This window comes from Maylandia zebra, linkage group LG15 (assembly GCF_041146795.1).
Source record: "Maylandia zebra isolate NMK-2024a linkage group LG15, Mzebra_GT3a, whole genome shotgun sequence".
NCBI classification, from domain to species: domain Eukaryota; kingdom Metazoa; phylum Chordata; class Actinopteri; order Cichliformes; family Cichlidae; genus Maylandia; species Maylandia zebra.
The window spans coordinates 8,875,061-8,890,094 of NC_135181.1; the positions used below are offsets into that span (position 1 = coordinate 8,875,061).

General features: G+C 41.6%; 1 protein-coding gene, 1 long non-coding RNA gene and 1 other non-coding gene across 3 annotated transcripts; 2 read left to right on the plus strand and 1 right to left on the minus strand.

Moving 5' to 3' along the window:
* Positions 1-116: 116 nt before the first annotated feature.
* On the minus strand, positions 117-12,901 carry LOC105940726 (uncharacterized). The gene is made up of 3 exons (XR_001167387.3): positions 12,688-12,901; positions 11,582-11,728; positions 117-288 (listed from the first exon to the last, which is right to left on the minus strand). It is a non-coding gene; the product is annotated as an uncharacterized LOC105940726 (long non-coding RNA).
* sox7 (SRY-box transcription factor 7) lies at positions 2,129-5,320 on the plus strand. The gene is made up of 2 exons (XM_004541905.6): positions 2,129-2,613; positions 3,584-5,320. Exons 1-2 carry the CDS (start codon positions 2,382-2,384, stop codon positions 4,573-4,575), a joined length of 1,224 nt encoding a protein of 407 aa, XP_004541962.3. The 5' UTR covers positions 2,129-2,381; the 3' UTR covers positions 4,576-5,320.
* Positions 12,902-13,145: 244 nt separating the features above from the next.
* Positions 13,146-13,228, plus strand: trnal-cag (transfer RNA leucine (anticodon CAG)). The gene has a single exon. It is a non-coding gene; the product is annotated as a tRNA-Leu (tRNA).
* Positions 13,229-15,034: the final 1,806 nt, after the last annotated feature.

The following is a 15,034-nucleotide window of genomic DNA, read 5'->3' on the forward strand; positions in this document are numbered from 1 at the left end:
ACAGGTGGTTTCTGGAAGATTCACCTTTTCCACTTCAAATGTGACGCACAATGTTATGAAATCTTCCGAATATGACAGCTTAACAACTAGTCTGTCTTGTTCAGCAGTCGTCTGGTATGAGTCAAAGGAGGAAAAGGGAAACTAAGACGTCCAGTCTTGCACATGAAAACACTGTAGTATTCCTCGTCTCTATTTTAGGTTTTACGGAAACTTCTGAAAGTGAAGATGGTGATTGGTCATCCTGTGACGAAAAGACGTCCCGGGTATCTTTTCCTCTGCAATCAATAGCTGTGGATTATGCAATTCAGTTAGTTACCACACACAGAAACCACAATGAGTTTGTGGATAGATACAAAATAAAACTATCAAAGAGTAAATGGTTTTAGAAATGTAGATTTTTATTCCTCCTAAATTTCAGCAAGGGCACGGAGGTGTTCATTAAAAACAAACTATTTAACATTAACAGAATATGCCATGCAATTGTCCACTTACCTCCGTTTCCTCACTTATTTTGAAAGTAAAAGGATGATCTTGGGACGTGTAGCAGTAGGCCATGCATGACAGGTGACAAAGCTTTTACTTTTATAATAACACAATAGTCTATTAATAAATAGGTTTGGATATAGGCTCGATTTAAAAACATGCAGTCGTCTGGTATGGAGGCAGACCCCGCCAGGTATTCAGTAGCCACATGTCTTCTAGAGGGTGAACAGCAGGCTGATACAGCTCTCACCCACACAGCGGTTAATACCAGGAGCTATTAGTCATTTCAGTATCCCTCAACTTTGAGCGCTCATGTGTTTTAATTCCAAATTGCAAATGTGATGTTTAGCTCTTGATCTCGCACGTTCACTTTCCTTCCATGCTGACTTTCACTGGCACTTTGACTACACATCAATGTGTGACCCCTGTCAGACAGGCAAGAGGAAGTGTGGCGCTATATATCACCGATGTGCCTGCTCCACACACAATCTGTGGCTTCAGGTGCCGTATCCTGTTCCTGTGCACTGCAAGTTTCACACAAAGCTGACACTTCAGTTTGATGTGTAAGGAGCAGACACAGCCACCCAACCGAAAGATGCATATTGCAACTTAACATTGATGCCTGTGAACTCAACCTGCAAGGAAAAAAGAAGTGTTCCTCCAGTGTGTAGTCTGCATGCGTGATATAGATCAAGACGCTATCTGACCTGTGATCAGCGTCCGGACTTGACAAGTGTGTTTGTGAGAGAGTGGGAGCTGCTCCATGGCTGCAGCCCAAGAGTATCCTGTCAACAGGAACTCCAGGATTTGATATGCAGCCGCTTCTTGCCACAGGAGGAAACTGATTTGTTTGTAGTGTGTGTGTGTGTGTGTGTGTGTGTGTGTGTGACGTGGTCTCTTTACAGGTTCCAGAAATTAATCTACAGCCCCAACTTCAGAAAAAGACTCATCACGATTCTTTGTGGGAGCATGAGAAGATTAATTGTGAAAAAAATCACTCAAAACTATTAAGGACTACAAAAACATGACCAAATTACTTTTCAAGGTACAGTAATTTAAATAAAATTGTTTTGTTTTCGTCCTCCCTCAGTTTTAAAAGGTATGTGTTCGTTTTACTTGTCACGCTGCTTGCTCTTGGAGTTCAGTGGAAATCTGGAAACACCAGTTAACCAGTTTAGTCTGGTGAGTAAAGCCTTGCGTAGACTGCAAAAGCAGGTTAGGTGTGTTTTCTATGAAGGTTTCCTTGTCAACTCGTAAAAACTCTAAAATTGCAAAACCCTCTTTTTCATCATTACACGTGAGCATTAATGCACCTGTAACAGGAAACAACAATGAGGTTTGCAAAGTATTTATTTTCCTGTGTGAAAATCCAGCTGATGATGATCAAACGGTGATCAATAGCTCGAAAGAATCATGAATTACTTTTATGAGTTGACCTATCTCTTAAATGGGATATCTGTCAGAGGATGAAAGTGCTGTTTTGTAGAGAGGCGAGTTTAAAGAGTTGGTAGTGTTGAAATGTTGCTCTCTCTCTCTCTCTCTCTCTTCCCTTCCACGGGGCGCAACTTACAATCAAGGAGGAGCCGAGAGTCCTGCGGGTTTTTTTCTTGGAACCTGCTAGTCAAATATAAAGCGCTTCCTCCCATCCACCAGGAAAGACTGAACCATAACTCAGAAGAGGAGCCGCTGCCTGAGCACATCTGTGCTTTCTCCCAAATCCGTAGCGATCCAGTGAGTGAGTCAAGCAGCCGTGGAGTTTTAATTGTACTATTATTCTCATTATTATTATCATCACTTAAGCATGTCTGTGTAGTTTCTCGGTCGCTTAATTAGCCGACAGTGAGAACACAACTTCTCTGAGAGACGCGCATCGCAAGTTTGCAGAGGAGAGCGCGCAGATGGCTGCTCTCATCAGCGCGTACTCGTCGTGGCCGGAGTCCTTCGAGTGTCCTCCGGGAGACGGAGACGGAGCCGACGGGCATGGTCCTCACAGGAATGCCGGGGAAAAGGCGCCGGAGCCGCGGATCAGACGACCCATGAACGCGTTCATGGTTTGGGCCAAAGATGAGCGCAAACGGCTGGCGATTCAAAATCCTGACCTGCACAATGCCGAGCTCAGCAAAATGTTGGGTGAGGAAAAAAGTTATTTAAAGTTACGAGTTTTGTTATTATTATTATTGTCATCATCATCATCATCATCATTATAATTATTATTTTTAAGCTACTTATTACACACTTCACTTCTACTTACTTTTCCTCTCTTAGGCCTCGGTTGTAGTAAAACACGTTTTAATACACGTATCCGGCAGTGCCAAATGAGCTGCTTTATTTAAAATGACATTAAAAAAAAAACGTGTTAAAACTTTTTTAAAATTTAATTGGAATAAATTGCCCATTGTCTTTCTTAAAGTAAATGAAACTGCGCCGCAGTTAGAGCTGCCTTCAAAAGCGCATCGCCAGAATCCGCGTGTATTTAGTTTAGTTTAGTTTGCAGTAAATTCGTTAAGAGGCAGAAGACAGAAGCGGAGAAAAATTAGCGTTTTATTCTGCTTCTTAACAGCTTCTTAGATTATTGGTAAAGGTTAAACTTTAAATCTGGCACTTGCGGAAATCGGAAATAATCTGTGAGGCCCACATGTGTCTATTTTTGTATTTATCTTTAAAAACTGACGTTCGGCTTGAAAGCGGACATTTAATGCGTGTTGGTAAGTTTCTTAAATGTAATTCAGAGCTACAAAAGACGCAGAAAGTTGCGGTGAAATTAAACACTGATTTTATTTCTTGTTTATGATCACAAACCTGAGACGTTAATTTAGACTGCGATTTCTAAACAATGAGGTTTAATTTTTCCGTAGCCTGCCAACGTTTCTAATTGCCTTATTTTCAGAACTGGATATTTTGCTTGTGAATTAAAAGAAATGTGATTCTGTAACTTAAAAATAATTTTTTTTGCAGTTATTTATAAATTGTTTGTAAGTTAAAAGATGCTGATTTATTTTATAATAATAAAGACTGCTAAACTAGTGCATATATATTGCATTTTATAACTTGTTGAACCATATTCAGATTGAGATTTTTTTTCTTCTTCCTCTGCATTCAGGCAAGTCATGGAAGGCCCTCACTCCCCCTCAGAAGAGGCCCTATGTTGAGGAAGCAGAGAGGCTTCGGGTGCAGCACATGCAGGACTACCCCAACTACAAGTACCGGCCTCGCCGGAAGAAACAGCTGAAACGCATCTGCAAGCGAGTCGACCCCGGGTTCCTCCTGAGCGGGCTGGCTCCTGACCACAGCACTCTGCCAGATCAACGAGCCTTCTGCCACCCCCTCGACAAAGACGAGGGCAGCCCTAATGGAGCCGTCACCAGCTTTTCCAGCTCCAGCCCTGCTCTGCCCAGCGTCAGAAGCTTCAGAGACCCGGCTGGCTCCAACAGCAGCTTCGACACCTACCCTTACGGCCTGCCCACCCCTCCTGAGATGTCCCCGTTAGATGCGGTGGACCACGAGCAAATACCCCCCTCTTATTACTCAACATCTAGTAGCTCCTCTGTTTCCTGTTCTTCCTCAGTCTCCTGTCCAGACGAGCACCACCAGAATCAGACACACATGGGCAGCCCGCCCCCTTACCACTCTGATTACACTCACGCCCAGATTCACTGTGGGGGCTCACACTTAGGTCACATCTCTCACATGTCCCAAACTGGTGGTGGCAGTGGACTGATCCCTGGCCCACCCCTGTCTTTTTACAGCTCCCCACCTTTCCCCCAGATTCACCACGGGGTCCACCAGGGCCACCTGGGTCAGCTGTCCCCCCCACCAGAGACACAAGGTCACCTGGAGACTCTAGACCAGCTGAGCCAAGCTGAGCTTCTCGGTGAAGTGGACCGCAATGAGTTTGACCAGTACCTGAACTCTACCGCGAGCGGCTTCCACCCGGAGCAGGGCAGCGGCATGACCGTTACAGGACACATCCAGGTGGCATCTGCCGCCACCACTTCTGCCACTACGTGTCCCAGCAGCTCCACAGAAACCAGCCTCATTTCCGTGCTAGCAGACGCGACGGCGGCCTACTACAACAACTATGGCATCTCGTAAGCGTGGTCACAACTCCTATTGAATGCGTGACTGATCAAAGACACTACAAAGGTTGAAGAAATTTAGGACGATGTTGCACTTGGGTGCTGATAAAAGGGAAACCCTTAGCATCTAAGGGCAAATGAATCCAACCATGATTAAAAACTGAACTGATTACAGAGCAATATGATTGTCTGGAGCCAGGGAAAGAACAAAGAGCAATTGGAGGACTGTGAAGAGAAGGAGATGGACACCTCAGGGATGCAGACACAAAACACTTACAGTATGCCACCTCCAGTTGTCATGAAATCTCTAAACCAGTAAAACAGTCGGAAAAAAAAGAAAGACAAAAGACTTGTTTGTCCACTTGTAAATGTCACCAGTTACTGTTGCCAGCGAGTCATGTACAGATGCTATTTAGAAGCTAATTTAAGTCCTTTGATGTTTTGCATAAATGCTAACTGTAATGCTCTTATCAGCGCTTTCCATTCGAATGTTTGTATCATGTTCCTGCTCTCATTAGTTTGGGAGTCTTACCTCAGTAGTTGTAATTGAATGAGGTTTTAGTTTGGACATTTCTTATGCAATTTAACAAAGTGATGTATATGATGATGACAGAAAGGCGTTTATACTTCTTCTCAAGTACTTAATAATATATAATCGACCTCTACAATGAAAAATAATAATGCTAACTGTAACTGTATGCTGATTTAGGTTTGTGAAAGACAATAATTTAAAAATAAAGGTCAATTTTTATATTAAGGCATTTGCTGCTTGGATAATGAGCCTGCAGATTTTTAAAAGGCACAATTTTGAGCATCTCTTATAAACAGGAGATTCATATCTGACCTGGGGAAGGTAAGTTCAGGCAGTGCTAGTTAAGTCCTAATAAATACATTTAGATTTCTAAATAAAATAAAAACTGAGGATAGCAGGAGTCCTGCTAGTCTCCATGAACAAATCGGGGAGGCGGGGGGAGAAAGATCACATCCATCTTTGAATTGAGTGTCACACCGTGTATTCTTCTATTTCAGGCTCTGTCTAGCTGTGAGAGGCCCATTCTACACACCCACTCCCCTGCTGGCTTTTTCCACCCTACATCATCTTTCTCCATCCGTCTCCTCTCGCTTTCATTTCATCCCGGTTCAGAGGATTAGTGTAAAACAGGCACATTCGTCGGCGCCCGCCTCCATCTCAACCATCCTTTGTTTTCCTATAGTCTTATTCTGGGTGCCATTCTTCGGCACGCTGGACCCCCCCCCCCCCTTCTACACCCACCCCCTCACCCCACGTTATATCTTGCTGATGCAGACCTTTCGTAATCTGTGGAAAAAATAAGTTAAAAAAATTACTGTTTTACCTCCCCCCCACCTCCAAACTCTCCATTCCTCCCCTTCTCAACCTCTCTGTTCTCTTGAATTTTTCTTTTTTCGATAAAAGGAATTCAGGGGGCTTTTGACAAATCCTGGAGTCTGGCTGGTCTTCCTGCATTTTTTGGGAATGGTTGAGTCGTGCTTCTTGTAAAGAGGATGTGGCGGAGGAGCGGTGTTTCCTGACTGATAAGGGAAAAGCCTCTCTCCGTCAGGATGTTTGGGCCTGGCTGGGCCCTGCATTAAAGAGTCAGAGTGAGGGAAGGGAACCCGCTGTTCAGCAGCGGGAGGAAACGGTGCCGTGTTGATTAGCATCTTACTTACCCGTCTTTACTTATCCACTATTTTTCGGGGAAAGTCTCTGTCAACCTGGCCTATTGTACCTTGACCACAAATATAAAGACACATCACACAAACATACACAATAATGAGCTTAAAGCAGGCTTGTTATCCTGAAACAACAGTTGTAGTGAGCACACACACTAACTCTGACCCCTATAGTTACCCACAGTCAACCACAATTGTGTATTTTCTGACACAGCTCATGGCAGATGTGATAAAACGCGCCAGAATGACAACATTCATCATATACTCGTCTTTGCAGCCAGCTGGTATTGGTGTTCATTTCTCTGAGGTTACATCATTACCCTCTGTAGCTGCAGGGTTTAAAACTCTGTGGAGGGTCAATATGCACGCAACCATATTCTGATTGTCGGACGGGTGGTGCCCCAGGCATTTAAGGTGAGAAGGGAATCGCTGATGGGGCATCAGCCTCACAAGTGTCAAGGTCAGCTCAGGGTGCTAGTGCAGACTCCCTTGGTAAAGATGACCAGCAATGTCTCAACAATCAAATCCACCACCTCAGGGTAGGACGCCGTGACAAGGACAAAAATGCAAGCATCAACCGAGTATCATCTGACATAAATTACAGAACAAAGCAGAAGTTTGTTCAGAATGAAGGAGGCTGTTTTTTTTCAGTGGTAGTAGATTTCAGCAACAGCTAAAGGGCCTAATAATATACACACATAAATATACATGAAGTAGTTTTCCTAAATTACAGACACAGTCCTGGCTTTTTATTATTATACAATACATTTTTCTAATTAATATTTTTTTCTCAATAGTTTATTTAGCTGTTATCATTTAAAACAGGAATGTCAAACTCATTTTACATTGTAGGTCATGTACAGCCAACTTTGATCTTAAGTGAGCCAGAGCAGTAAAACTCCTGTTTCTGTCAGTGCAGAGAAGTTTAACTAAACGTTTAATCATTGAGGTATTTTAATTCAAGAAAAAGAACAACAATTTCAAGAAAAACATCTGTCTTTTTCCACATGATAAAGAAGTGCTGCTTTGGGCTTAACTTGTAAGAAATACATGTGTAAAATTACTCTCCAGCAGTTATAAAACAAAAACTGTTTTTTATTTGACAGAATGTGCCCTTTTTGGGGGTTTTTTTCCTTGTGAACCCACTGCATAAATAATACATTTCTATAGTAAATGGTGAAAAAAACATGAACTCCCCATCATTTAATTGATTATCTGTTACTTTCACTTTGGAGTAGGACGAGTGGAAATAAAAGAGGTATCAAAGCAGACACAGATAAAGTCTAAAATATATTCCCTCCTTCAAAATTTCCAGAACTGTCCAGTGGACCAGTTTGGTGTCTTCGGTGGGCCAATTCTGGGCCCCAGGCCTTATGTTTGACACCCCTAATTTATAGGTTCAGCTTATTTGAATTTTCATAAATTGAGAGATACATAGCTTCCATTTATGAAAGTGGTTTAAACCAACAAGTTCAAACTCCACACATATGCAAATAACCGTGCTAAAATTACATTCCAAGCCATGCTGTTTTTGACTAACGCATGCAGCCAGGTAATAAATAGCAATTTTTTTTAATCTCAAACTCATCTCCACTGCCAAACTATTGCACACCAATTGGTTTGAATTTTGCATTGATAATGAAGTGATTGGCATGCCAGCGTCACTCCTGTGAAATGCCCACAGGAGCTACATAATTTGGATTGTTTGCTGAGATTTGTGGATTCTGCGATTTTAAGGCTCTGGGAAGTTACGGGAAACACTCAGTTTGTCATCTTCAATTTTTGTCCTTGCTCGAAGTTGACTCATCAGCACTCTAAACCTTTAGTCAGAGCCATCTGCTGAAATCCAAAGACGGCCATTGCTGTTTTCCCAACTGCAATAAATCATCAAGAACGGAAAGACAAAATGACGTGTCAACCAGCGGTGGTGAACCATATAAAATTTTAGATTTAATGCACACATGCGCAGTTAAGTTTTTTCTCTTACAGCTGATTTCTCCACCCCGGCTGAGTTTAATAATACCTTTAATTTGGTTAATTTTATTTTTGACACATGTGCAGGATCACAAATTTACAATTTCAATGATTTTAAGGATACAGACTGAACAAACAAAAAAGGCTCCTCTTGTTTTTTCTCTCTGATTGCTGGCTGGCTCAGCTCCAGTCTCAGGTCAAGCCCATGGAATGAGTCTGTCAGGTAGTCTGTTATGTTTCCTATTTCCTCCTCTGCCGTCATGTCACTTCCCTAGGCAAACAAACAACTCACTGGTCCAATGCAACACTAACTGTCAAGGTAACAGAGAAAAGCTTGGTGTGGGTGGACGGAGCCCAGAGCTTTCGCAGCTGTGTAAAGTATTATCCATCTGCTGGGACCGAGGTGATCAGTGATCACTTTGGATATTGTGTCCTCTGGAGGAACTGAGGAGGCTGTCTGTCTGGTTGGACTAAAGTGTAGCTAGAGAGGGAGCGTCCAGTATCGTCATATTTGGATGATGAACATTTGCGCTATATGACGTTGTTAGCATTAACTATAGGCCAAGAGGATGTGGCTGATTTGTTTTACGTGACTAAGGCATACCATGGAGACTAAGACGCTGTTTAAACCTACGTCCTGTGTAAAAATATAGTGCAAAAATATAGTGCATTTGAATTATCTAGCTGCTCCTGCTGAATGCTGTGTGATCACAACTGACCTCTCCTTAAAATAGATTTCGCTTTTGCTGCTCAATGGAGCAAACTTATTGTTCCGAGCAATTCTGATGGAATTTTCCCGCAAAGCTTTGCGAGCACACAAAACAGCAAACCCATTACAACGTCGTCGTCATCGTCAGCGGTAAATGCACTGAACTTTCCACCAAATTAAACTACTCTATGTGACGGATAAAGACACATTTACATCAGCAAACGCTAAATGTTGTTGGAGTGCATTTCCAGTTGGAGTGTGTTACAGCAGCATTATAACCTGTTTACAATTTGTACTTGGCCCCGGATCTGGCCAAAGGAGGAAAAAGAAGGGAAAACACACACACACACACAAACAAACACACACACACATCTCACAGCAAGGGATTATGGGTGCAGCTATTCTTCATCTCATTGTGGCTCAACAACAGGCAGAGTGTGGGGTGGCAGGCAGGCGTGTACGTCGCCGGACGAAGAATGGACCAGACTCGTCGAGGGACAGGTGCCATGTGGCAGAGGATGTGCGGGGACACAGATGGGGACCCCTGGAAAACTTGGGGGACTGAACGAGCAGCCAAGGGCCTCCCACCCGTACCTGTGCTGTGAATGCTGCAGCTGAACGGGATCCGGCACCTGTTCTAAGCAGATACAGACGACCAGCAAAAGCACAGAGGGAGGCCAGCACATGGCTGCCAACCCGGGGAAGGAGAAGGCTAGATTTCCATTTACCCATAAGCACGGCCTGATTACCAAATCAGCACAGGCGGTAAAGCTTGCGCGCTACTGCAGAATGTACAAAAAAGGGACTGAAAAATCGTTTTTTTTCTCCTCTGTGCATTTCAGTAAACTTTTATGAGCGCTTTCAAAATGTTTATTTAATATCTCAAAGCAGAAACAGCACAGAGAAATAAAAAGGTATGAAAACTTATGTATACTACTACAGATGGATTTTTTTTTTCCTAACATGAGGTTTGCAAAAATGCAGAGCGTGTCCTATTTTTGCAGCCTGGCCTGCATTGGTGCCTCTCTCTCTACTAGCATGGCTTGCACTGGTCTATAGCACGTATGCTGCAGCGCTATCTGGCTTGTTTTTGACTGCTGCAGATTTTCCCTGGGGTGGTATAACTCTTCACCTAAATGTGGAGGAGGATGTTCCTATTGTGCTTCCTAATTGCAATGTGGTTGTTCCATTTAAGAGATAGAACATACGGTACTTATCTGTTGTGTGTGTGAACTGAAACCGTGTGTGGGAATAAACGGGGTGACGTTACCTGTGCTGATCCATGTTTTCATTGTGCTAGTTACAATATGGATTGCAATGCTTAATTTTTTGACAGCTATTCTTAATTGATACTCGTGATATCCAGGTAAATGGCTAATTTCTAATTTGGAAACCCTAGAAATTGGTTGCATATATTTTTATGGTTCTGTTTTCCCTTTATACACAGTTATGTAAAAAAAATATATATATACAATAATATAAAGGGCTGTCCAAACATAGGAACATAGCTCTTTTTAAGTGAAAGGGCAGCATGCCTTTGAGCTTAAATCATGCCCCATCTTTTCCATTTTAGGAGGCCCACATACTCCATTTGTAGCTTTGGTTGTGTTCTCTTGCGCTAACAGAGTTTACTCAGCATGCATCCTGAAAAGCAGACGCAGTAATGATTTAGATGAGTGATGTTATAAGTTCAGCAGTGTGAGAGAGCCCCTTTTAACAGCTACTGGAGAGGCTAGACAAAGCAAACCAGCAGGCTGTCTGATGACAGCTAGTGAGACACGAGGACAGCCACTAAGGTTTGATGTTTCAGCACTTATCATTCATAAGATGCATGCAGTTACATTATAGCAGTGGTTACAATGTAACAATCAAAAAATTTAAAGGCATTTTGCGCTGTTTTAATGATGAATGTGTGCAAAAAAAAGAAAATATAGTAAAAAAAAAAAGAAGTAAAATATGGTATCTGGTGAGGGTCTTGTAATTATTCTGTTAAGTCTGGGCTTATTTTCCAACAAAAGGAAGACACCACAAAATATTAAAAATAAAAGCCATGTTTAAAACTACCAGGATAATCCTATAAAGAAGTTCCACTATCGCCATCAGACTTCCCAGATTCCCACACTGGATTAGGATATAAGTACTCAACAGTATAAATCACTGTCAATGCACTACCACAAAAAAGAGTTCTTACTCTTTAAAATTAATCAAGAAACTTGTGTATTTCATGTGTCTAAAGCTCTATCAAGCACATACATTTTGCATTCAAGAGAAATAGTTTGCAACCCTGCAGCACAACCTATGGACTTGATGATTCTGGATTAAATGGATTAAAATTTTCAGTAGCAAAAAAAACCCCCAAAACTGGTCAGTTGCATCTATAATATTCTTTACTATCATCGAAATCATAAAATGTGCCAAATCTACATCTCTGGAATCATATTTAAAGTCTCCTTCGCCCAAGGCCTGGAAAGCTTTGTCTCGCGTGGCTGATCAATGATGCAAGTTCCTGTACACAGGAACAACAAGCATCGCTGTATCGCTGCTTATTCAGAGATGAAGTACGTCATTTCTGACACACAGCATTTCCCGTGCCTTGATGTGTGCTGTTTACGCTCAAAATTTCTGGGTAAGACTGCTTGTGACTGACCTTGGCAGAGGGTAAGTCTGGCATAATTTCCATCCTCGCTCCCATTCCTCTGACTTTACTCTATGGCTTTAATATTCGGGATGTTGTTGATGTCTGAGCTTGAAGGAATCCCTTCCTGCTGGATGCTCGGCCCTGTTTCCTTAAAGACTCAACATCAAAAATGACACACATGGAAATGAGTCACACAGTTGTCCCAGGAGTTCAGACACTTGAGCTAAAGTACCATGTTGACAGGTTCAAAACAGGATATGAGCTGGATGGGTCTATGTTTATTACAGATGGCAGAATACTTAAAGAGCAGTGATAGCTGAAAGCTCTGATAAGCAAATTAAGCAGCTAGAGTCACGTACCCACTATGAGCTACAAGTGCCCACACAAAGGCTGGACTGGAAGTCACAAACCATTAAGGCTAATAGTCTTACAGTAACTTACACTATAGTTCAGTTTTTTGTTTTGTTTTTTCCAATGCAGAAGTAACTCTGTTACCGAGCTTGGCATGCAAACTGGCAGCAGGCTCCTTGGACACTTAAAATGTTTCTCAGTTCCTTAACAACACAGAAAAGCAACAAACGTTTGCAAATATTTATATCTAGTTTTTGCAGAATCACAGCTCTTTTATGCACATTGCACACACTTTAATATCACACCATTTACACTCAGAAGGGGCAGAATTCCCAAAGGGTTAGGAGCTTTGATAAAAAGGACTAAATAATTGTAGCCCATGGCAATCTTAAATAAATTAATTTACAAATTAGTTGGACCATAGTTTTGCAGACAAAAATAACGAGAGTGCACAAATTACGGTGAGTAACAGCTAAATGGATGAGGCGGCTATTAATAACGGTTACCTTTTCTGCCCAGCTACTGTCATGTCATTGCATTATATTCATCCAACACAGCCAGCGAATACAAAACTCAGTTCATTTTTCCCCTCTACCAATTTAGTGGCTCTTCAGTTTTAATGCTAATTGTTTGCATTGCAGCGAGTTGGACCACAGCACACCTTGTGAAAAATAAATTGCCCTTCTTTTGAAACAAATAGCAACCTTCTATCTGCTTAGCTTCTGTCCTTCCCATTGAGGAAATCCAAATAAAAAACGACCTACCTGCTAATTTACAGAGACGTTTAGGCGTCCAATCGAAGTGTAGTTTTGTCGGCGTCAGCCTCTAGCGGACATGTGAGGTACTGCAGGCTTAAGCCATTTGCTCATCCCAGCACTACGAAGCCCCGGCTACGTGTGTTTATGTCTATCCTGTGGGTTATGCTGCAGTTTATATTCGTTTATGGTAGATTATATTCCCTTGTTCGGGAGAACAACGGGTTTGTGTTTAGGTTTGCTTACACAAGAACAGCGTTATTTTAGAGGAGACGTCAGTTTCCTGTAGCTGCGTCTGCCCTAATCATCTTATAAAGCAAGAGAGGTAAATCATCAACGCTCCCGCCATTGTTAGATTCATATTACGCGTTTTGTGTTAACATTCAAACATTTATAACTGAAAGTTGTGGCATTAGGCAGTATGCTTTTATGATTCATATGAGACTGCGAGTGTACAGCACGTAGTTGTCAGGATGGCCGAGCGGTCTAAGGCGCTGCGTTCAGGTCGCAGTCTCCCCTGGAGGCGTGGGTTCGAATCCCACTTCTGACATCATTCCTTTTTTTCGCAAACTTCGTGCCCTACAATGTTAAAAACAAGGTAGGGTATTTTCTCCTCCCAGTCTCTGTGGTCTGAGTTTTTCACACTAACCTTTTAGCACAGTGTAACATGGTTTTTCATCACAGTATAGCTTTAAATTAGAAAAGCTGAACAACCATATTTGTAACTATTCTCAAAACAGTGTTATGTTTTTTTTTTTTTAAAAAACAGTCAAAGTTTAGATTAGGAAAGTAGTGGGGATTACATTTCCTGTGTATGGAATCCAACATTCAATAGAAGGCAGGCTCAACGTGCTAAACCTGTTATTTATGCTTGTATCTGGGTTCATATGCGGTAATACAGCATATTTAATAGTGAAGTGAGTTTTCACACAACCTTTGGTACAAATTTTAAATCCTGGGTTTAAGATGAGGATCCAGGGTTTAAGGGAAGGCCCTTCGTGGACCGAGGGTTTTTAAAATTGTTACTCAACAGGCTGTGCAATCGCACATTAATGCCACAATGGGGTTGTTTTAGAGGTAACTCGGTATAGGAACAGGTATGGCTTTCTATGAATCTTACTGAAGGATTCCTCCTCTTAAAATTCAATTAATATTTAAATAGATTGTCTATTCCTTTGTGAGATTTTTGCTGACTTACTTTTTCTTGTAAGTTTGTAATTCCAGATATCAAAGTGTGTATATTGCTATAAATGTAATAGCACACAAAGGAGGGTTATCATTGGCTTTAACTTTTTCTTTCATGAATCCAAAAGCTATTAGAACCACTGATTGATTTGTAGCATATGGTCATTTGGCTCAACAATTTATGGTTAATAAAGGAGCAGGTCTTGTACCCTTAAGACAAAGTAGTAGATATTCAGTTTATCCTAAAAGGCTAAATAGCTTAGCAAATAAAAAGATAGGGCCACAGCTTGGTTTAATCATGCAAAAAGAAGAAGGTGTTTGAGTACTTTTAGCTGTCACTAATAGGATTCATTCCTAACAGGCTGACTGCTCTAAAAATAGTGACTTTTTCCCCCTTTTTGCTCCAAATAGAAATGTTATGTGAGGACATTTGCTGCACATGTATCCCAACACAGTGACACAAACATATAAGCACGCTTATACACCACTTCAGTGCTTCACTGCACAATACAGCACATGTAAATACAATGAACTACATATTAAACATTTCATGTAAAAGCAAATCCATCATCATTATTGTTTTATACCCTTAGGACTTAGGACTTAGGACTTAGGCAAATGAATATTTTGCTTATCTTAACATTTACACCTGGAGAGAGCTCGTAGGGATAATGTGCAAGGTCAGGTCAGGTGACTTAAACAGGGATTTAGGGCGATTTAGGGCGTCTTCCAGTACTTTCACAGGTTGAAGGCAGAGGTTGTTGGGCAGCTTTTATATTAGCATGTGGAAAGATTTTCCATTTGTGTTTTTAAGTTAAGATAGTATAGACATGCAAACTGGTTGGTTGGTTTGCCTTAGAAACACCATTCTAAATCTAGTAGTATTTAAGTTGCCAGCATTTGTGGTTGCTGTATGGATTGTTGGCTTTTCCACTCTATAAGCCAGAAGAATCAGTGATTCCAAAATGAATCCAGTTTCTTGACAGTGTGACCATGTGTGACCACTGATGTACCTTTTAAGTGAGAGTGTTTATCCCATCTTATAGGCAACCTTTGATTTAAACGTCTAAGCCTCACCCTTTAACTGGAGCCATGTATCGGTGCTTCACCTTCCTCTACGTATGCTTCATTAAGACTGTGACTTAATATAGCAGGAGTCCTGGTGCACAGC